The 21,532-nt window shown below is 43.7% G+C and overlaps 1 protein-coding gene across 1 annotated transcript in view; it reads left to right on the forward strand.

Annotated features, from left to right (window-relative positions):
- RHOJ (ras homolog family member J) overlaps positions 1-11,650 on the forward strand; it is a 54,567-nt gene extending 42,917 nt beyond the window's left edge. Inside the window, exons 2-5 of the mRNA XM_009875924.1 lie at positions 3,782-3,840; positions 7,819-7,983; positions 9,286-9,381; positions 11,202-11,650. Coding sequence (XP_009874226.1) covers positions 3,782-3,840; positions 7,819-7,983; positions 9,286-9,381; positions 11,202-11,348 — 467 coding nt within the window. The 3' untranslated portion in view covers positions 11,349-11,650. The remainder of the gene's footprint in view (positions 1-3,781; positions 3,841-7,818; positions 7,984-9,285; positions 9,382-11,201) is intronic.
- The last annotated feature ends 9,882 nt before the right edge of the window (positions 11,651-21,532 follow it).

The following is a 21,532-nucleotide window of genomic DNA, read 5'->3' on the forward strand; positions in this document are numbered from 1 at the left end:
CAAGAAGGATATCTTCTGATATAGACATATTAGAACAACTAACAAGAAAGAAAATACACTGCTGAGGAAAAGAAAAGGGGAAAGTAAAGGGAAAAAAAAATGAGAGAGAAAGAAAGAAGTTATTACTGGTACCACACAGAAATTCACAGTAGGACTCATAAGAGACAGGATGCTATAAAGAGAATTAAAATGTGATGTGAAAGCCGGATAGACTTGGTGCGTTATTTTCCCAAAACCCTTGTATTTCTTAGTCCAGGTGTATGTGAGGTCAATGCTAGGACACCATCAGCCTCTTTATTCCACCTCAGCTTTTCCTCAGCTTTCACCAAGAGCCAAACTTACCTGCCCAAGCTGTCACTAACTGTTCAGTGTGTGGCTCCACAAACCTCTTGCAAAATTCCACCATGATTTCATGGACCACAGATAATAATTTTGGACTTGCTGCAGCTTATCCTTCTGGCAAAGCAAAGCACACCAGAGACAGACCAGATCTCTATCCAAAGAGCTTATCTCCAAACAATATTAACTACTGGAGCAAGATAGGAAACTGTACCTACACCAGAGTTTTTTGCCAGTGTAGCTGTCAGTGAGATACAACCAAGAGATGGGCCAGTAAGTCTTCACAGCAACCCAAAGCCTGGACAGAGTCAATTTCAGTGTGACTTAATTTTTTAAAATGCTAAAGACCTGAGCCGATCTTTGTGAGCAGGACTCAGCCCAGTTTGTCAGCATGAGAGGTAGCGCTGGATAACTTTCTCAGCACATATGTGTGGCAAATGTCTCTTCGTATTTATCAGACCAGTTAGATCACCCACACCTCCATGCACCCCACAGCCACACAGCTGTCCCAAGTATCCCACTTCAGAGGGGCTCTGCAGACTCCATACAAATTCAACCAAGGATTGACAGTGTCACTAACATTCACATGGAGTCCTAAACGCTACTTCAGCCAGCTGAGCATGGCTAATACGCCACAGCTGGAAAATTGTGTTCAGCTGAAAAATTTCCTTCAGCTGAAGGGTACATTCTCCCACAGTTGGTCCTTGAGCAGAGTAAAATCAGCAGAACACATCCGATTCCTGCACTTCTTGTCCCAGGGGCAGACTGAAGGCTGGCCAAGGCTGCAACTAGGAAAAAAATAGACACCTCCCAGCTGCCTCTGGTAAGCTGTGCAGGACCACCTGTGGCCTCATTGCTTCTGAGAAAGGAGATGTTGAAGTTTAAGGCTGGGCCAGCCACTAAACTTCGACAGACACTGTGTAATGCCCACTACCAGCCTCCCAGGGAAGGATAATAGGGGAAACCAGGGAGAGAGTCTTGGAGGTTAAAAATAAAAAAATTATCTTGAACCCATTTAACAAAAAAGAAAAATAATGCTAACAATAACAATGAAAATGCTTAATTACATACAGATATTATATAAGTATGTAAATATATTCAAAGATATCATAAAAATACACTCATACAGAACCCACACCCTCTGGATGACAACAAAGTCCCAAACAGAAAAGTCCCAGACTGGACTCAGCAGCAGATAGAAGTGTCCAAGCACAGAGTCCCAATGACAGTAAAAAACCAAAGCAAAACAAAACAAATAAACAAAAAAAAAAATCTACACCCCACAGAAAAGGAGCTGTGCCACACCTACCTAGAGAGACAGAGCAAGGCAATCTGTCCCATCAAACTGTGCTCCTATGTAGCATGAAAACAAGAGGCAGGAATATCAGCAGCACTGAGAAAGATAACAAAAAGCAGACAACAAGACTTCAGGCTGAGCAGGCACTAAAGACCCCAGGGCTCTCCTTATATACTGAGCACCATGGGAAGGAACACTGATGGGTCCATCTGGGTCACCTGCCCCGTCCTATCTGACCCATAGGCACAGCTGCCCCTCCTCGCCCCCACTAGGATTGCCGCCAGTGACAGGAGCCCCAGAGAACTTTTATCCTGGTGCTCTCAAACCGGGGCAGGAGCTAAGCAAAGCACGTGTATTGTCAGTAGACTAGGACAGTTCCTACCTTTATCAGGACATTTTGAGACTCCTTACATCACTAAAAGTTGAAAACCAGGGCTCTGGCTAGATATAGTTCAAATTATTTTATTCAAACCAGGTTGAAGAAAGGAGATGGGGCATCTGGACTGTCTTCTGTCTGCATTGGTACCCATCTCCCCGCCCTAGTACCTCTTCCCTGGGCTCTTCCACCCATGGACATTCATGTTCAAACAACTAGCCCTGTTTTGAGTTCCCCTGGGAATTGCACTGTGTAGGGCCTACCTCCTGAACGGAGGAGGGTGAGGAGGGTTCTCAAGCCCTTTCCCATCTCCTCTTTCCCCTGCACATCACAAGGCAGCCCTAGCAGTAGGTGAGCACAACTTGTCCTGCTCTCATCAGCAAGTCTGGTCCTTGCTGAGCCTTTGTATTTTCAGGGTGTCAGTTTTGTTCTGTTTATATGCTAGCAAAATTACTGTGTCGCTTTGTAAGCAAGTTAAAGCTGCTGAATAATCAACCTGTCCAGCCACACTGACAGAGACTTTTAAGAGATTTCAAATAAGACATTGTCCCCCAGTGCAGGAGCTCTTAACTTCTATAAGCTGGGTAGGTGCTTTGCTCATACAAAATTCTTATCACTTGAAAAAAAAAAATCAGCAAGAACTGGTGTGATGTTTTAAAGCCTCCTTTTTAACAAAAGTAGCTATTAATCTTTCCCAACCCTCATGGATTGCAAGCTGTGGTTAGCAGGTAGGCATCAGTCTTAGCCCCCTCATCCCAGCCGTAGCTCGATGTTCTTTCCAGCCATTTGCCCTCATGCTTAAAAAAGTAATAGTCCATAAGGTGCACGATTACCTTTATTTTGAGCAACCTTCCTAATAGATGTTTGAAGTCTTCCTATTGACTAATGGGTGGAATTGGATTCCCCCCTCCCTTTCTTTCCAGTTGAATAGTAATGATTTAAGCAGATTAACTGCTTAACTAAATGTCATTAACACAGATCATATCCTTTATGCAAAATAACACTAATTATTGAGATCAGCTAATGACAGGGTTCATCCCAAAGCATTGAGACAACATTTTCACCAATGTCTATGGGCTCAAAATGAAGCTCAAAGTGACTCCTACTGGAGGAGTAAATGTGCCAGGTGTGATCAATAAACTAAGCCATGCTTCCCTTAATTTGCAACAGAATCTTTTCAAAATCCCTACAAATACTAGTGCTTCTCTTCCTCCCTGTCCTTTGAAGCATCCACCACGGAGTCCCACATATTAAGCTCTCCCACTTGACCTGCAATTTCATAACCCAGGACAGGACAGGTTGCCCAAAAAGGCAGCACATCTCCACTAAGACCCACCAAACACCAAGCACTGCCTCTTCACCATTTCACAGCCTAGAATAAATATAAGAATAAAGAACCTCTCTCAATGATCCATGACAAATCTACCCCAGTACTCATGGTGGGGAGGCAGGAATTCTGTGCTTACAAGTCGTAGCACCTCATGATGGCTTCAGAGTCAGAAACAAGTGTCCTCTGGTCTCTGGGTCCCTGACAGCAGGGGCTTGTGCAGCTCATCCCTCTTGAAATCTTGACATTAATGAATTGCTTTTTCGTGACTGTAGATTGCCTTCGACTTGGGTTGGATAGGTGTGCCTGGTTTAGGATGCACATTGGGAGACACATGCTAATGTGTCTAGCACAAGAGTCTACTGGCATTTTAGGATTAAAACACACAGAAATGAGGCCACTGGCTTCTACATAAACAACATCTCTTGTTTCTCTTTTCCAGTAACTGTGACTGTGGGAGGACAACAACACTTGCTGGGACTTTATGACACTGCAGGACAGGTAAATTACTGTAAAATATTTATAATTTCAATTTCCCATGGTTTGTTTGTTAGTACCATACACTGGGATTTGTTGTTCATGCTGTCTGGAGGGGCTGACAAACATTAACAACCAGTTTTGAGTTGTAATGGTTGAACTGCTGACCTCCTTCATGTTTTCTAACACAGAGTTTTCATTCTGGTTCGACAGTAAACACACACGCCTAACACTGAGTTTTGTCTAGGCAAAAATCTACAGCCTGATAGGACTGTTCAGCTTCCCATATATGCACCTCCTGCTGCAAATATGACATTTTGTATAAAGTTAATGTTTTCTTACATTTGCCACACGGTGGCATTGAAGGTACAGAGAAGAATTCCAATTTCCAAGATCAGAAAACCAACATAATACAGCAGCAGCCTATCGGTCACCAGCTGTTATTGACTTTTTAAATGATAACCCATTCAGATTGGCATCCAACCCAAAACCCTTTTCCCAGGACAAAGGTGTCCATTACAGGAGAGTCCGTACCACATCCTTTCTTTACACATATAATGCTTTCACTGTTTCCACTTCTCACAGTCTGATACAGCATGCTCTCAATAAAAGTTTGCAGAAGAGCTGTGGTCTGTGGGCTGATTTCACCCCCCAGAGAGGAGGAGAAAGCATTTCTCATTGCTTTCTCTGTCCAGAGAAGGGCAGAAGAGGGTACAGGGAACAACACATTTTCATGGAGATATTTCCCTCTCCTACCTCCAAATGTCAGCAACTGGAAGAATAAAGAAAGGACCACAATATCCCCAGAAACCTTGAAGAAGAGTCACCTGGAGAGAGACGAGGGAGCAGGTCCCATGTGCCTCCCAGCCTGGGAAGGCTGGGACCCACATCCACCAGCTCGCCCAACCAGAGCTGGCACTGCAGGAGAGGAAGGCAAATTTGGGATCCTGCTTCACTCTCTGAGACCTGGCAGCCCTAGATAGCAGGGCTTTGCTTACAGGAGCACTTCTTGGATGTGCTTTTTTTGGCCATGGCTGACTGCTATGAGAGACCTAAACAATGCAGAAGGAGACCCTCCTGTTTGCAGAATCACAGAATCACAGAAGGCCCGTTATTACAGAATATACTTTGCAGCAGTGTGCAGAGAGGTCAAAAAATGCATCAGGACAGTCTGTCACTTCCAGAAAAACTTGCATTCAGCAAGACTGAGGCTTTTATGCTTCAGGTTTCACTTTTTTTCATTCTACTCCTATCGCATGTAAGTATGTAGGCAGCAAGTCACTTCATAGCTAGCTAGGTGCCACTTATATTGCACGTGGTGCAAACAGATGATCCAAAAGCCAGTCCCAAAATATGACCCAAGTCTTTGTGGCATGTCCAGTGCTTACAAACGTGGGGCTTGAAGCGTATCTGCCACAATCTGGCAGCACTGCAAACGAGACTGGAGTTATATTCAGTTCTCAGTCAGATTTCCCTGTGCCTTAATATTTCTACTTGTTTTGTAGGGCTGACAGTTCCACCTGCCACCCATTTCCTCAGCAACACATCCTCTTATTTGTCCTCCAGAGCCAGAAGAAACCCTGGCCTGCCTCTTTGATAAACTTCACCCCTCCACAGTCATTTTGCCATCCCTGCTTCAATGCAGCCAGAGCACCACCTGCCTCCGAGCATAGTTTCTAGCTCATCAAGCTCATTTCCCTCTCAGACCTCAGTCCAGAGGACGTGGCCTTCTAGTCAAAACTCAGAGCATGAATCACTTCTTGATGACTATATTGTATCTCTGTGGAGGCTGGAAGGATGATGCTTCCCACATGCTTGAGCTATAAGGACAGATCATCTGGGTTGCTTCCTCCCTCCTTCTCCTTGCGTTGTGTGGCTTTCCAAAGGCATCAGTGTGAAGTCATAGCCAAAAATAGCACTTGACATTACGATGCTATAAACCATATGCTAATGAAATAACAATTGGAAAAAGTACTCCTGCAGCAGGACCCTCTGTCAGCCTGAAGAGAGAGCTGGCAGAGACCCCAGATCTGGGGTATCTGGTTTTCTGCATCTCTGGCACAAACGGCCTAGCAGGCAAAAAACAGTGGTCTTTTTCCTCCAGGCTGGACTCAGGTGAGGAGACCTTTAATGGGCTGATGTGACAGGGAGATCAGCAGGCAACAACATAAAAAAATGCAAGGTTTACTGTACTTCCTGGAGCCAAACACTGCATGGCTGATAACAGCAACAGGGAGCAACACCAGCTGATGTATCCCGACCCTGGCAAGTCACAGGCAGGTAACTCAGCCAGGGCAAGGCTGGCACTGCCATTTCCATGCCAAACCAGTGGCCATGTAGTGTAACTGGGAAGCCTTGTGGTCTCCAGATAACAGGCATCAAAACGCAAACACGAGCCAGGGAAACAAAACAGTGATCAGCTACAGCTCAAGCCCATGAGGACTCATATCCCTTCGCAAACGCTGCTGTCACCAGCTGCAGCACCTCTGGATATGCCTCAAATGCATGCAAATGTCCAGGCACCTTTTTTACGCTACTTATTTGTTTGACTTCAAACAACTCTCAATGAGAAATTATCCTAATGTGCCATATCTCATAAGAGTCCACTGCAAAGTTTTACAGCCTTCTCCTGGACAGTAGGTACAAAAAGAGGCAGGGTCCTTGTCTGCTGTGGTCTGGAGGCTCCTGGCAACCCACAGATAAAAGCACATGCAGGAGCCCCCATCAACTCTTACCCACAGCATTTGTGCTTGTGCAAATCCATGCAAGGTCCCGCGTGCCGTGATAGGAGATGAGACCTCTGCTGTGTGATGCGTGGCTGTCCCTGCTTACGGTTTATATAATACTGCTAATGGAAATCGGGAACGCTCCTCCTGAGAAAAGATTTTCTTGGGGCGTCAAAGGAACAAGTGAAATAAAATGAAATGCACAACCCTGTAGCTGTCACTGGCAGACAGAGCACTCATGGATTTTAGTTTGTAAGTTTAATGGTACAGTAAGTTCCAGCCCCTCTAAATGTGCACGTCTGGAATATTGAAACTAGTTATATTTAGCCAATTTCTTTCCAAAAAGCCTTAATCGTGGCTCCTCAAGGCCTTGCTGCCACCTCGTGGCTGTTTTAGGAAGCTGATTGGCATCAGTTAAATCGAAAACGTAGAAAAAGTCCTTTGCCAAGCATCTGGTGGCAGCCCAGTTTAATGGAGGTGCAAACATTCGGTATCAGTTTTTACGTTCTAGATTAATGTCCTGTAATCAGGCCAGATCCTCATAACCCACTGCATCCAGATAAAACTTGTCTGTCTCTATAATGCAATTGCTTCATTGATTCCATCGTCTTGGCAACCACTTTGCCGCTATTAACTCACTTGTGGGAGCTGGGTGTCATTTCCATTCACCCTCTTCACAACTAGCCCATAGAGAAAATATCTCTGCTTCCCCAGTTCAGGGCTTGTGGAAACACTAAATCACCCTCAGTGATTTAGCCAGCCACTGCAGGCTGGATTTGATCTGCTTCATGCTTTCAAAGCAAGTGTCTTCTGCTGACAGACATCTTGACACTTATCATACCCAACTGCAATGGCACCAAATAACCCAGAGACCCATATTTGTTGTATATGGTCATGTCCCTAATACCTACTGGAGAATAGAAAGTGCATAATATTAACAGAAAAGCTCCTAGAGGTCTGTGTCATCAGCAAATACTAGCTAGCTGTGATGGTCAAATAATATCCCCAGGATGCCACATTGCCAGAGGGCTGAGGCCACTATATGCAGCCTCAAGATCAGTTTTTATTGTTCCGCCAGTGACAGCATCACCAGGGATAATACACACACACAAAATATGTTAGCTCTTTTGGGTAAAGATGCTGATGAAACAGGACCCCTGAGGGGTGATTTCCCTTTCAGCAGCTCTCTGGAGGTTCCAAGTGTACAGGAACATGGAGGGACAGTGTTGAGCCCATGTGATGTCCCCACCCCATAACACGCGTTTTCCCCCGGCAGGAGGACTACAACCAGCTGAGACCCCTGTCCTACCCCAACACGGACGTGTTCTTGATTTGCTTCTCGGTGGTGAACCCTGCCTCGTACCACAATGTCCAGGAGGAGTGGGTGCCTGAACTGAAAGTCTGCATGCCCAACGTGCCTTACGTCCTCATAGGAACACAGGTAACACTTCCCGGAAAACTGCCTGCCGTCACGGGGGGCTTCAGAGCCTCTGCTACTCCACCCCAAGAGTGGCTGGAGGTGAGCTCTCTGGAAAGGTTTCCTATTCAACCTATGTGAAATGCAGCCAGACTTTCCATTAGAGGAAAACTCAGGGACTGGGAATGGAAACCAACATGCAGACACCTCATCGTGCTAGTCATGAACAGTAAAACTCATCTTTTTAATCAAATATATATTAATGTGGCAACAAGGCATAAATACATACAGGGAGAAGAGATTTCTGACAGGCCTTTAGCAAGAGGAAATAATCCCATCTAAGTCTGCCATTAGAAGCAGAAGCTAAACTTCAAACTAATTTTTAAGAATGGAAATAATTAAGACAATTACTTACTTAGAGACACGGGAAGGAAATAGCCTCCCTCATGCTTTACATCAACATTGCAATTAGTGACTCACCATCCTGCTTGTGTTATAGTAAATGTTACAGTAAACGATCAAACCACTTTATTTTGGCCTTAAAATCTGTAAATCTATCAATCAAATTAAAATGCCTTAAATATGGGTTTGCTTCCAAGACACAGAGCCATTAAAGACTATGAGAATTAGGGATACGAATCTGGAAGATGTCCGAACACTGGAGAGTAATCTAAACCAAGTAAGAGAAACCAGAATCTGGTTTCTGGTCAAAACCAAAATCTTCATGCTATAGGAAAGTCCAACCATTCAAACACTGTATTTTCCACACTGGAATAATCTAAAAAACCCATTTTAAAATAGAAGTATTACTCTTTGGATCACATACTCCAAAAATTGATGGGTTTGGAATGTCAGAATGCTTCACTTTGATGTTTTACACAGAAATAAAAGATTTAGTTTTGATCTAGTCAGACTGAACTACATCTGACTGGGCTGTCAGGGTGTTCTTCAGGTGATGCAGTGCAGGGTTGCAGCAGCCTCCCCTTCCAGTGTAGCTCAGGCTTCCACCAACACTTTCCAAGACACATTGTGAGAGCTACTGAGAATCGTGTCATTATGTACTGCAGCTATCTGAGCAGTGGCCCAATAAAATGTCAATTAGAACCAATTCATATTAAATAGAAAAAAAAAAGATTATTTTTTTTTTTAAATAAGAAAAAGTTGAAAGGAAAATGCACATGTAATTCATTTCTGAAGTATCATCTGATGCCAGGAGGGCAGAAGCCCTCATGCAAGGACATGACTGTTGGTTTGTAAAGCTACGAATATCTGTCTCAAGAATCCTAGCAAGGTGTTACTGAGCGCAGGGTTTGTGTATTTTCTCAGATTGATCTCCGGGATGACCCCAAAACTTTGGCTCGACTGCTTTACATGAAGGAGAAACCACTCACCTACGAGCATGGCGTGAAGCTGGCAAAGGAGGTAATTGCTTTTTCTGAGGTTCCAAGAAATTGATTGATCGTGGCTTTCCATTGGGTTTATTTCATTTGAGTTGAACTCCTCCATGGTGCATTGGTTGGTCCCAGCCAGAAATTAAATACTGTAATTCAAACAGGCTTGATCTAGACGCAGGCTGTGGCTCCTGAATCTGCTCTTCTGCTGCGATCCACAACTGAGCTCTAAGGAAAGCAGCAAAGCACACAGGGCAGCCCATGGCAAATGGGCACTAAAACAGATTTTACTGACTGCTTTACTTGAGTCAGGTGTTTCTTGTTGAGGCTTCTTCCGGGAGATGCATGTGGCAAACATCACTCTGCAGCCACCTCCTTCCAAATTCATCCTATGCCTTAGAAAAGTACAGAAAACTTGATTCTCACTTACCCATTGCAATTCAAGCAGCAAAGAAAGAGCTCCCAAGGTTTCTTTGCTATTGCACCTTTCTCTTGGGAAGGCAGGGGGATAAAACCCCTCCCCAAGCCCTGAAGTGCAGACTTCTGGACCCCAGCCGTTTCCATCTTACATGCTGCAGGTGTTGCTACAGGCTGCCGTCCTCCAGGGCCAGTGAGAACACCCATTACTACATGGCTTGTATCAGAAATAGCGTGGCCAGCAGGACCAGGGCTGTGACTGTGCCCCGATACTTGGCACTGGTGAGGCTACACCTTGAATCCTGTGTTCAGCTTTGGGCCACTCACTACAAGAAAGACATTGAGGTGCTGGAGTGCATCCAAGGAAGGGCAACAAAGCTGGTGAAGGGTCTGTAGAACAAGTCTTACAAGAAGCAGCTGAAGGAACTGGAGTTGTTTACCCTAGAGAAAAGGAGGCTGAGAGGAGACCTTATCATCCTCTACAGCTACCTGAAAGGAGGTTGTAGAGAGGTGGGGGTCGGTTTCTTCTCCCAGGTAACAAGAGATAGGGCTAGGAGTAAATGGCCTCAAGTTGCTTCAAGGGAGGTTTAGATGGGTTGTTAGGAAAAGTTTATTCACAGAAAGGATTATCAAGCACTGGAACAGGCTCCCCAGGGAAGTAGTGGAGTCCCCATCCCTGGAGCCATTTAGAAGATGTGTAGATATGGTGCTTAGTGACATGATCTATCCTGGCATTGTTATGTTAATGTTGGGACTCAATGATTTTAAAGGTTTTTTTCCAACCTGAATGATTCTATGTTTCTATGATTAGCTAAATAGGCTGATTAAGTGACAAGGTTGCTGAATAAACTGAGGCTGCTTTTCCAACCCACTGTGTGTGTTCGTGTGTGTGTGCCAGCACCACCAGGAGGCTCCCATCTCACGATGATACTTCTCAGTTCCCGGAAGCCAGCTGAAAGCTCTTCCTCAGGCAGCAGCTCCCTGGCATTGCAGGAGGCAGGACACAGGTGTGACAGGTCAGGGGAAAGAGCCAAGTATCTGAAGGGGCTCAGCTAATGACCCAGAACCTCCTTGAACCCCCCCCACCACGTGTACAGACAGGAGGACAAGCTCCTGGTCCAGCAGTCGAACACAGGTACAGCCCTCCTCTCTCTCTGGAGGGTCATGCAGGGAATTGCTGCTCCCAGTTAACCCGTTGTGGGGAGATACTGATGTCGACATTCGTCTCTGCTCCCTCACTCAGGATGACCACCTGAACTTATCCCTTAAGTCCGTAGGCAGCCAGATAGAAAACAGAGCAAAGACCTGACCCCTTTTCTAAAGGTCTGTACTTCTCTCTATGGCAGGACACATATGCACACAGAATGATGCTGGAACAGGGTCACTCTGTGTCTCCTACCAGTGGGTACTCACCTTTTCTTTCCTCTCTTTCAGATCGGGGCACAGTGCTACCTGGAGTGCTCAGCCCTCACACAGAAAGGCCTTAAGACTGTCTTTGATGAAGCAATCCTGACCATTTTCCACCCCAAGAAGAAGAAGAAGCGTTGTGCAAAGTGCCACAGGTGCTGCACCCTTGTGTGAAGTCACTTGGAAAGAAAAACTAGATGAGTTCAATGAAACCAAGCAGGTTAGAAAGGCAATGAAGGTCACACGCAACTGAAATGGGGAACATGACCAGAAAGGGGTCCTTCTTACCCAAAACTAGGAGCCCTCTGTTCTGTGAAACCTCCAAGCTGTATCACACTAGGCCAACCCATGTCTCTGTGCTTTCCTAACCCTCCAGAGCTGTGTGCAGCCACTCCTGCTGCTGCTGACTGCGCTGAGCCAACAGAAACCAGGACGCCTGCTCCTGCTTGACTCCTGACCTTAGGAACAAGGTGAAGGTGCTACGTGGAAAAACAGAGAACTAAAGGTGGTAAAAGAAACAAGAGAAACTGCATTGTGGCCTTAAGCAAGAATTGATCAAAATTAGGAATTTGCAGTACGTAGGCATTGAATCTGAATTGACTGAAAGCACATGGAGAGCTGTAGAAATCTAATATGTAAGATATACACTATAGGCAGGATCTACTTTAAATTTCTTTTCTTTCATAAGACTCGCTACTTCAGGATATTCTTTAGTTTGTTCAAACCACGTGGAAGCAAATGTGGAGTGATTCCATCTTGTTTTCACTTAATGATGAAACTTCACAGCATCAGGATGTTGCTGCACCCAAGCTATCGAAATAGATCAACATTTACCTCCAGACTTAAGGAATGTTCTTATTACCAAAAAAAATGCAAATAGCTGTATTTTTACAGGTGAATGTTCAGGCTGAGCCATGTTTCCATAAGCTGGGAAAGGAAGAACAGAATTGTAGCATTAATGTACTGAAACAAAGAAATTCTGCCACCAAAGAACATTGCCCTAGACATGAGATAGCAATGTGGAACAATCTCCCTTCCAAACTGAGAACATGAACAAGACATGTTGCCATGGCAACAGAAAATTTACCTTATGGATCAGCTGGATTTCTGCATCTCACCCAGCAGACAAAAACAGCAAAAGCCAAAGGTCATACTCACGTCAAGTGCTTTAAGGTGATCTAATTGCCTTAAGATTTTTTTGTTGTTGTTTAACGGAGTATCTTGTGTAAAAAAATCTTATCAAAGTGGAGTTGTAAACATTGATTTTTTTTTAGTCTCTCTCCTCTCATTCATTACACCTTTCTTTGCTCCCATTTCTCCCTCTCCATTACCGTGTGTGCTGTTGAAGTTGCAGCGCGGCTGCAGTCCTCAGGAGAGAATTCTCATGAGTCGCAGACGATGGGCTGCAGCTGACAGCACAGGGATGCGAAGTCCAGACTTCAAGGGAAGAGAAGCTGCCTGTTAGGTCTCTTGGTTGTTGAAAAAAGCGTGCCTTTTCACTAAAGCCTCTCATAGGAACCTGTACTTTTGCACATCACAGCAACACAGACTCTCGGAGATGAAGGGCGCCTTGCTAGTTGTGTCTTCGGGTACCCTGGCAATGCCATGAGACTGCCTTAATATGGATTTCATTCCCCAAGCAGATGCAGATTTCAAAACCTCTGATGTAACTCCTTGCAAAGGTGGTGGCTGTCATCAGCATTCGCAGAAGTGCCAGGACTAAGCAAGAGGCTGCAGTTCACCCTCCCAGCCCAAGGGCACCTGTCCTGCTCAGCCCCCCCACCGCACCCTACTCACCCTTCCTCAGAAGCACGGTGGTGTGGCTGAGTACAGACGTGCAACCAGAAAACCCCTTGTGATTACCGGTGAATTATAGACCCGGTGTTACTCGGAGCAATCAGCAACTTGAGCAGGAACCACAGGGACAGCGCCCTTGGAGCAGAGAAGGGATCGGGCATGATGCAGTGCCCGACCCCGTGGTCATCAAGACTTACGGATCCAAGCCCCTCCTTTACCACAAATTCAATTTACCATGGACACCTACAGAAACCAACTCTGACATCCCCAAATCATGTCTGGGTAGAAATCAACAGTTTTCTCAAATGAAAGCAATCAAATCAAGGGAAATGCTCAGATGGCTTTCACCCACCATCTCTTTCCTGCTGCACACAAGCACGAATGAGAAAAAAAATTGTGCTAAATCAAAGATAGACAAAGGAGATATTTCCTCACGGCTGCCATTCTTTCTGTATATTTTCTGTTTGCTTTTATTATGTCCCAGTCATTTGCTTTGAATGGACTGGCTGATAAGGCACAGCTCAGTGGGAGAGTGATGTTGAAGCCAGTGAAGGAGCTTATGTCATGTCACAGAGGCTGTGTTGTCTGTTGTCCCCGGGCAGAGCAGTGACAATCAGCCGGGACACTAGCAATCAGCTGAAATATAATGTGTAAAAAGATATTAGGCGGGTATGAGGAAAACTAGGGGTGGATTAAATAAATAAAAAATTAGGTAATGTTTGTTGGCTTACATCATGACTGGAAGGCCACTGAAGCCGAAAAAAAAAAAAAAAAGCTTACAACACACTTCAGAGAAATTAGAGCTTCACTATTCTGCCATTTTGTTCAGTGAAAATAAAATAGGATGATTACTTTGTTTTAGCTTACGTAGGTTGCTCTAGAGCGCTAGCCTATATACAAGTCTCTGGTTAAAGTAAGTGAAATCTGTTTTAGCTGAAGCCAAATGCAAACACTCAGGTTGGAGCTGCCAAATATTCTTGGAGCTTCACAAAATACAGAGGAAATAAATAGAAATTCAGACTGACAGCTGAGCTTATCAGAAAATAATGAGCACACTGGAAAAGTACAATATAGCATTCCCGGCATGCATCGGAGAAAACCACAAATAATCAGATGATACTTTTGTGTGCCACCGCGTACCAGGGGTGTCTATTAATACTAATGGGATGGCATAGGATAGGTGTATAAATTCAAAATTCAAATAGAAAGTTGGTAGTGTTAACATAACCACAGTGGTTTGAGAAAAATCAACTGAAGAATCATAATGGTGACATAGAAGGTAAAATGTTGCTGTCCTGATGTATTAAACTGTAGCATCCTACACAAATCATTGCACAGCAGCAAAAGCCGATAGAAAAACATATATATGCCTAAAAAACCACGTTAAGACTAATCAGAGTTTTTATTTGCACTTACTATTGCGAGCACTTCAAGTTTGTGAGGCAGTAAAGTTTCAAATTTTTCAAGCTGACTATGACCAAAGCTTGACATCTGGGAGCTGCAAGGGAGGGAAGGTGGTCACAATCCACTCAGAAAGGCCTCTGCACTCCATCTGGGTTTAGTTTTGATTCCAACAAAAATAAATGTTTTAAAAATAGCCATGGTTAATGCAGGTCCCATAAATATTATTCCTGTGTTAGGTTATGTACACACGCTTGTCCATGCAACGTGGCACTTACTCAAGGATCTGTCCTGTTACGCTATTATTTCGGGGACGCAGAAATAACAAGGCCAGTAGGCTTTAGTGAGGGATCATAGGCCAATGTAAGGAGACCCATTGACTAGCTAGCAAGTCATACCTAATACCTTTCCCAAAAGCCAACAGATGGTGTGTGAACAGGCAGCAAAGTTTATTTTCAGAAATATCAAAACACCAGACACAGTGCAAGCACAGGCATAAAGCAACAGACACAAACTTCAAGTTATTTTCAAGCACTATTAGTAACAAGAGAAGAAAATCAATAAAGGATTGCCAGGTGAAAGGAGATGGGTTTTTTCACTCTGAGGTAGAAATCAGACCCCGATTTTATCTTCAAAGGAGCAGGATTAGGAAAATCATAAAGGCTATAAACCATCCCAGGAACCTATTTCACAATGTCCTTTTAATGCAACTGATGTCAAAACCTTTCCTGATAAGGCTGCTAATAGTCTGCTGTCATTTCAAAAGCACTCACAACTTACAAGAAATCTGCTAGATCCTGTAAAACTCATCTCCTTTGGCCTCTTCTGAAACGTAAATGTTCTACCAGGAGTTGTTAACTTGAAGTTGTTTCAGAGATCCAAAGGGGTTTTCATGCAAACCCCTGCAATGACATATTAGACATATTAGGTATTAGAGAACTATCTCAAGACATTAGACAGCTGTTGTCACAATAAAACAACCTACAGATGCCTCTGCCCTCCAGAGCACTGCTAAATCAACAGTCCAGTGGAACCAGGGCAACCCTGTGGTATATCACCACTTCCAGAAAGATCTGAAGAAAATCCCACAAAGACTTCCAGAGATCATCTTATGCCTCCCAGAGCACATAAAAATTGGGGAGAATAGAGAAACAGGCCTCCGATCCCACACAAGCCCATCCAGGAGCATTCACTCAACTGGGTATAAGATCCATGTACTTACATCCTCCAGAAGTGGTAGGGAGCAGTTCTCAAGATGAGCTATCCCTGGCTGTCCTATGTGCCAAATGCTCCCAGACCTTCTGTCTCTACTCTGTAAATATCTGCTGTTACAGTAGTATGTAGCTTACAAAGAACAACTAATTACAAGCTCTTGCCTTGCATTGCCTTCAATTAGGCATGATGTGAATCTTTCCCATGACTTCCATGAATGCTGGTCCTGATGCGAATCTTCTTCTTGCCGGTGGGAACTGCAGAATTCATTCTGAATCCAACAGGACGATCAAAACAATGACTTTAGCACCCGCCATTGATATTTCTCACCTGTTTTCTCTTTCAAAGCACTGCTTCAGTTCAAAATAATCGCAGAATTAAATACAGTGTTTCATCTTAATATGCAATAAGGTTATTCCGAATACTTTCATTATGGGCTCAGATTTAGACAGTCTTCCTCATACAGAAGAGTATCGTACTTACCAAGGAATTGTCTCCACCTTCCTCATGTCTCATTCAACCCCAGTGATGCCGCTCATGTAAATGAGGGAGGCTGAATATAGCCATTGGTGACCTGCTCTTGCAATTAACGTATAACAAAATCTCTTCTGGCTGCTCTAGAGTTGGTGGCCTGTGTCCCCCAAAAAGCAGAGTCCCCTGCGCACTGTACAAATCAGCTGGTGTTCTGCCCTGCTCGGCACCACAATCTCGCCAGTATCTGCCGCATGGTAGAGAAGAACCAAGACATGAGTTGGGAAAGGAGACAAGCCTTGGCCATGCTGCCACACAAGCCACGCAGGACATCCCCAGAAACAATCACTGCAATGGGGTTCTAGGCAAGTGGCTAAAAGACCCACCCCAAGGGTGGGAAGAACACTGTGGTGAAGAGCAACACGGAACAAATGTCATAACCAGTGACTGTCTGTTGTCAGTGGGCTTCAATTCCATCAACAGCAAGCGGTCAAGATGCCATCCAAGATGTCTGAAGACTCCAAAGACCCAATGTGAGAACCCTTTACAGGAGCTTGAAAAAGGTTGCAGAAGTTCTTGCAAACGATTTCTACTGCGGCCTCCCCACAACACATTTAACGTGGCCAATTAAACCAATGATATGTGTCTAGTAGATGTATTTTCACCACACAAGCTGCCATGTCCTTACAAAAACGTCCCTCTAATTCACACGTGAAAGATGCCCATTTGCTTACATAGCTTGCTTGCAGTCTGTGACCTTTTCTGCAGCCTTTTTTCCCAACTGGCACAGCAAATACCTCTTAATTCACCATACTGAAGCTTCATCTGGATTAAAAATAAACTGCAATGGTATCCATCTGTCTCAAGCTTGTTTAAAAGCACATTTATCTTCTCCAGCAAAGCAATCAATATGTGCTCATGTTGGCCCAGGGACCATTTGTTCAATAAACAGGTAGAACGCAGGAATCTGCCTTTCTCCCTGTATTTTCCTTTTTCCTGAAGAGGATTTGTAATGTGTTTCATCCTACATTTAAAAAAAAAAAACACCAAAAAAACCCCAAACCAAACACAACCAAAACAAATCTGGAAATAACAGGACATTTTCTTGGTTCACAACTCAATAGAACTGGAAGAGCACCTGCTGTGACAGAAGGTGAACATGGAGCGACCAACGTCAGATACTTCTAGACACATTTGAGCTTTACATAAAAAGGAAGACAAACTTCTACTATAAATGTTTATTTTCCTCTTAGTGAATAAAGACCCTCTGAAAGCAGGAAAAAGCCTCCCACTGATTTCAGTAGTGGCTTGTGATCTCAGCTGTCTTCACCTATCAAAACAACACATGAATAGAAATATTTTTGCATCAAAACGCTGGGACAAAAACACTGATTAGAAGTAATGAATGCAATAGAATCTAGACTTCTGCTTTGGGGCAGAGCTGCAAGATCAGGGCCCAGAGCCACAATTAGCAGTTTGATCCTAAAACTTAAATTTCAATTTAAGATATTGTGCTCATAATTAGGATGAAAAGGAATTTTCACTTTGTCTTTTCTTTGTTTCAGTTAAAGATCTCAGAAACATGTGAGCAATTTTTCCTGGGCAGTTCCAGGAACCCCATCAGAACAGTAAAAAAAGTCCTCATTTTAGGAGGAAAATGAACTCACAAACCTATGCATCACAGAGCAACAAGCAAAAATCACATGAATTGCTGTCAACGGTGAAAAGTCTCTTTAACTTTGAAAATACTTTAACAAAAATAACTCTGAGCATGACCCCCACCCCCTTGCAGAATGTGCAGAATGTAATGCAGTGTTTGGCTGCGACTTCTAGCTATAATTTAAGGGTGAGATTTTCAAAGATGCTGTGTGGTGGCTTCACTTCAATTCTCATGAAGTCAATGGAAAATTTCAGTGGGATCCACACATGACTAACATGGAAAGCATTTGCAGGTCTTTACCTTTCCTCCCTTTCTGCCCTTTATCATGGCTGACCAAGCTTTGAGCACACAGATACACTGAACCGGGTCCAAGAATCTTTCATACCTTTTGGCTGCTGGTAGTGAACTCCCAAAAGAGGTTAGGCATCTGGAAACTTCGGTGATCTGATCTTCAGCTTAAACTTTGGAGACTGGATTTGTTCAACCAATAATGAAGCTGAAGATGAAAAATCATTACATTAACACATTAATGGTGCACTATTCAAGACGCAGAGTTTGGCACTGCACTCATTGCTGTTACTTAATTTCATCTCGTTCCATTCAGGATGCTAGTTTTAATTTTGCATTTGGTTTTTCCAAAGATCAATTTGAGCTCTCTCATATCAACTCTGGTGGATTTTGACTTTGATCAGAGGTATTGATTGAGTATGATTGAAATGAGTAAAGAGTTTTTACTAATGTACAGCTTCCAGATCTTCCAACTCAACAGTTATTTGTACTGATAAGACGTAGAATTTTTTGTTTGATGTTTGTCAAAGCATTCTGTGTATAAGCCATATTCATTATATGTCATGTCCTCTCTCCCACCACTTTTCCCAAAAAGAGGCAGCTGCTCTAACTGCATTACTGAACTGCCTTGTCAGTATGGAGTATATGAGCCTAAACTTCCCCCAAACTTGTAAATAGTAATTCATTAAAGAGCAATAACATAAAGCTGTGTGAGAGAGGAAAGACACTGGCAAAATCTTCTTCGTCCATGAGCAGAAGTGATGCGAGGTGGTGAGCCCGGGTTGCTACAGAGCAAGGCACAGCGTGGTGTCCGTGCTGCCCCAGCAAGAGCGTCCCGAGCCTGGCAAAAGGGCTCGGAGACGCCTCCACGGAGTCACACCAAAGTACCTGGGGCTCAGCAGCACCTCGAGACTGGGAGGGCTTCAAAGAAGGCTGCAGAGAGATGGACCTGGACTGTCCTCGAGTGCAAGGATCACTGAATCCAGTTTAACCTGTTATGATGTTGATGTACTTGGCAAATTTTGCAGCATTTTGCTGCAAAGGGATTCTCTGCTCCCCTGAGAACACAAAGACAGGACAAATCCTTTCCTTTCTTTTTATGTAGTACTTCAGCGATACTTTAACAGTGCAACAATTAATCTAACTGCAGATGTAATGACCTCAGCACAAATCAGGAACTAACATCATCAGTCAGTTCTTAACAAATTATTTACTTTTAACAATTATTTACTTTTACTTCACATGAGGAACTGAGCTTTTTCTCACCGAAGTTGCTGTGTGCAATATCACTCAAGTACGGCACTGGTAAAACCAAAGGATGAGTACTAAAAGATTACGTCTTACTTTTCAGTGGTATATATTCTTTCAAAGATTAAACAAATCTTCTGAATTCATGTCAAAGCAATAAAATTCCAAACCAAGGACATCACAGTTTTCCAGCAATTACGTTTTGCATAGTTTAAAAATCATGTAAACAGTATTAGTTTCCTATTTACAGCACATGATTCTGTATTCTTTTGCTTATCCTCTTTTAAACATGTAATTATTGTATATTGTAACTGCGTATTACTATCGTTTATTGTACATAGTTTATTTTAACAAAATAAATGTATTACTAAGTATTTTGACAGCATAATTTTGAGAAGGTGTGTTGCTGTGTTCATTTTCCCAGATGCTAATCACATATACCTGGAGATACTTGGTCTCCCATTTTCCACCAATATTAAGGTGGTTGGTTGGTTGTTCTTTCACATAGAACTTCTTTGTTTTTACTTTAATAAGGCCCTCTTGGCATTACTGTCTGTGGTATCAACTGGCATTTCACAGCACCATAAGAGGACTTTTTTTCTTTCCTTGAGTGAATATTTAAAGAGTTTTAGAGAGAAGACAGCATGTTGCAACCTAGCAGGGCAGGGAGAGTTCGGAAAGTGAAATGCTCAAAGGGCCAAGAGAAAAGACAGCCCTTAAACGCTGGACTGGAATCAAGCGTATGACTGGGTCCAGCCTTCCAGAGATTCAGTGTGGAGATGTGGATCTTGGTTAAAAAAATAAAAATCTAAATTAGAAAAAAAGAGAGAAGAGATACTGCCTTTGTTATCCAGCTTTTTGTTACTATTGGTTTCTCAAGACTAAGCAATCCCATTGACTAGCTAGTCTAGTCTTCAAGTTAAGACTATAAAACCCACCATTCCTGAACAACATCCCTAATTGGACTAAAACAGGGAGGTGGGACTAGATGATCTCTAAGATCCCTTCCAGCCCGTGCCATTCTATGATTCTATGAGTCTAAAGCAAGTTTCACGAGTGGCTACTGGTCTGCTTGGCTGGGCACGCCAGCTGCAGCACAGGAATGAGAGGAGCTGAACTTCAAGTCCCAGTAGACTTTAGTAACCACTATATAACAGGAAAGTATTGTGAAGAATCAAAGCACTGTGTGACTGTGACTATTGTTGAAAGAATGACAATAAGCCTGAGACTCTGAGTGCTGTGCAGGACACAGATCTGACTCATCCCAAGGGATGTTACAGCCTATACACTCCAAAAAACACCAGGGAGAAAAAAATATAAATCTCCCAATATCCAGAAGGGAAACCTAGGCACAAAGAAAGCCACTGACATGCACCTTCTCACCTGGCGTGTTTAAGGCAGAGCCAGGAGCTGAGTACAGTCCCCAAGCTGTACAGTCACATCTTCTCCATATCCGTACCTTCTCCTTCCTGAGCAGGCAGATGCAGCCACCTCTCTCGTGGAAAGCCTTTCACTGCAGCAGGTATTTCAAGCTGGGGTGCCAGAGCTGTGAATGGTTTGACATTGAGATTTTGTGAAGGAGATACTCTCTTGCTCCCTGTTTTGCAGGTACAACAGAGAGGTCAAGTTCCCCTTACACACACAGAGCAAAATTTCTTTGCCTTACTTATACTTCTGCACTGAAGACAGATGAGCTGTTTAACTGCTTTGGACATGTGGGATGATGAGATTTAAATCCATGGCTTTAAAGAGCATTAAAATGCCCCTAGGGAGATGAAGGTGGCCTGGGAAGGGGCTTCTCATGCTCTGAAATATGAGGCTATATCTTCTGCCTGCAAATTCTGAGGACGTACCATCCCAGCTGCAGCATAAAAGATGTGAAAGCCAAAACACCTGGTTGAAAGTATCAAAATTGGTGGGAACTTAACAGAAGAAAGATTTAGTAGTGTAACAATTTCTGGAAAAGAAAAGTCCCAGATTGGTAATTGCCAGCAGCAGGGATAAAGTTGGCTCCCCAAAAGTCACTGTCACGTGCACACTTGTGGGAACCCAGCAGAGCTGGATGAAGGGGGATGAGCACCAGTCAAATGGGTTGGTGGGCTCAGATGTTGGCTGTACTTTTGTGTCCCAGAGCCAATCCACAGCATCTCCATTCACTTGTGCTCTCCTCCTTAAAAGGCCACCTGGAAGCGTTTGCTTGGTTTCAGTCAATACATCCTTCCCACTCTTCCTCTTCCACCCCCCAGCCTGGTTGCTACCGCATCAATCAAAACCCCGTTTC

The sequence above is a fragment of the Apaloderma vittatum genome, unplaced genomic scaffold (genome assembly GCF_000703405.1).
Source record: "Apaloderma vittatum isolate BGI_N311 unplaced genomic scaffold, ASM70340v1 scaffold8079, whole genome shotgun sequence".
NCBI lineage: Eukaryota > Metazoa > Chordata > Aves > Trogoniformes > Trogonidae > Apaloderma > Apaloderma vittatum.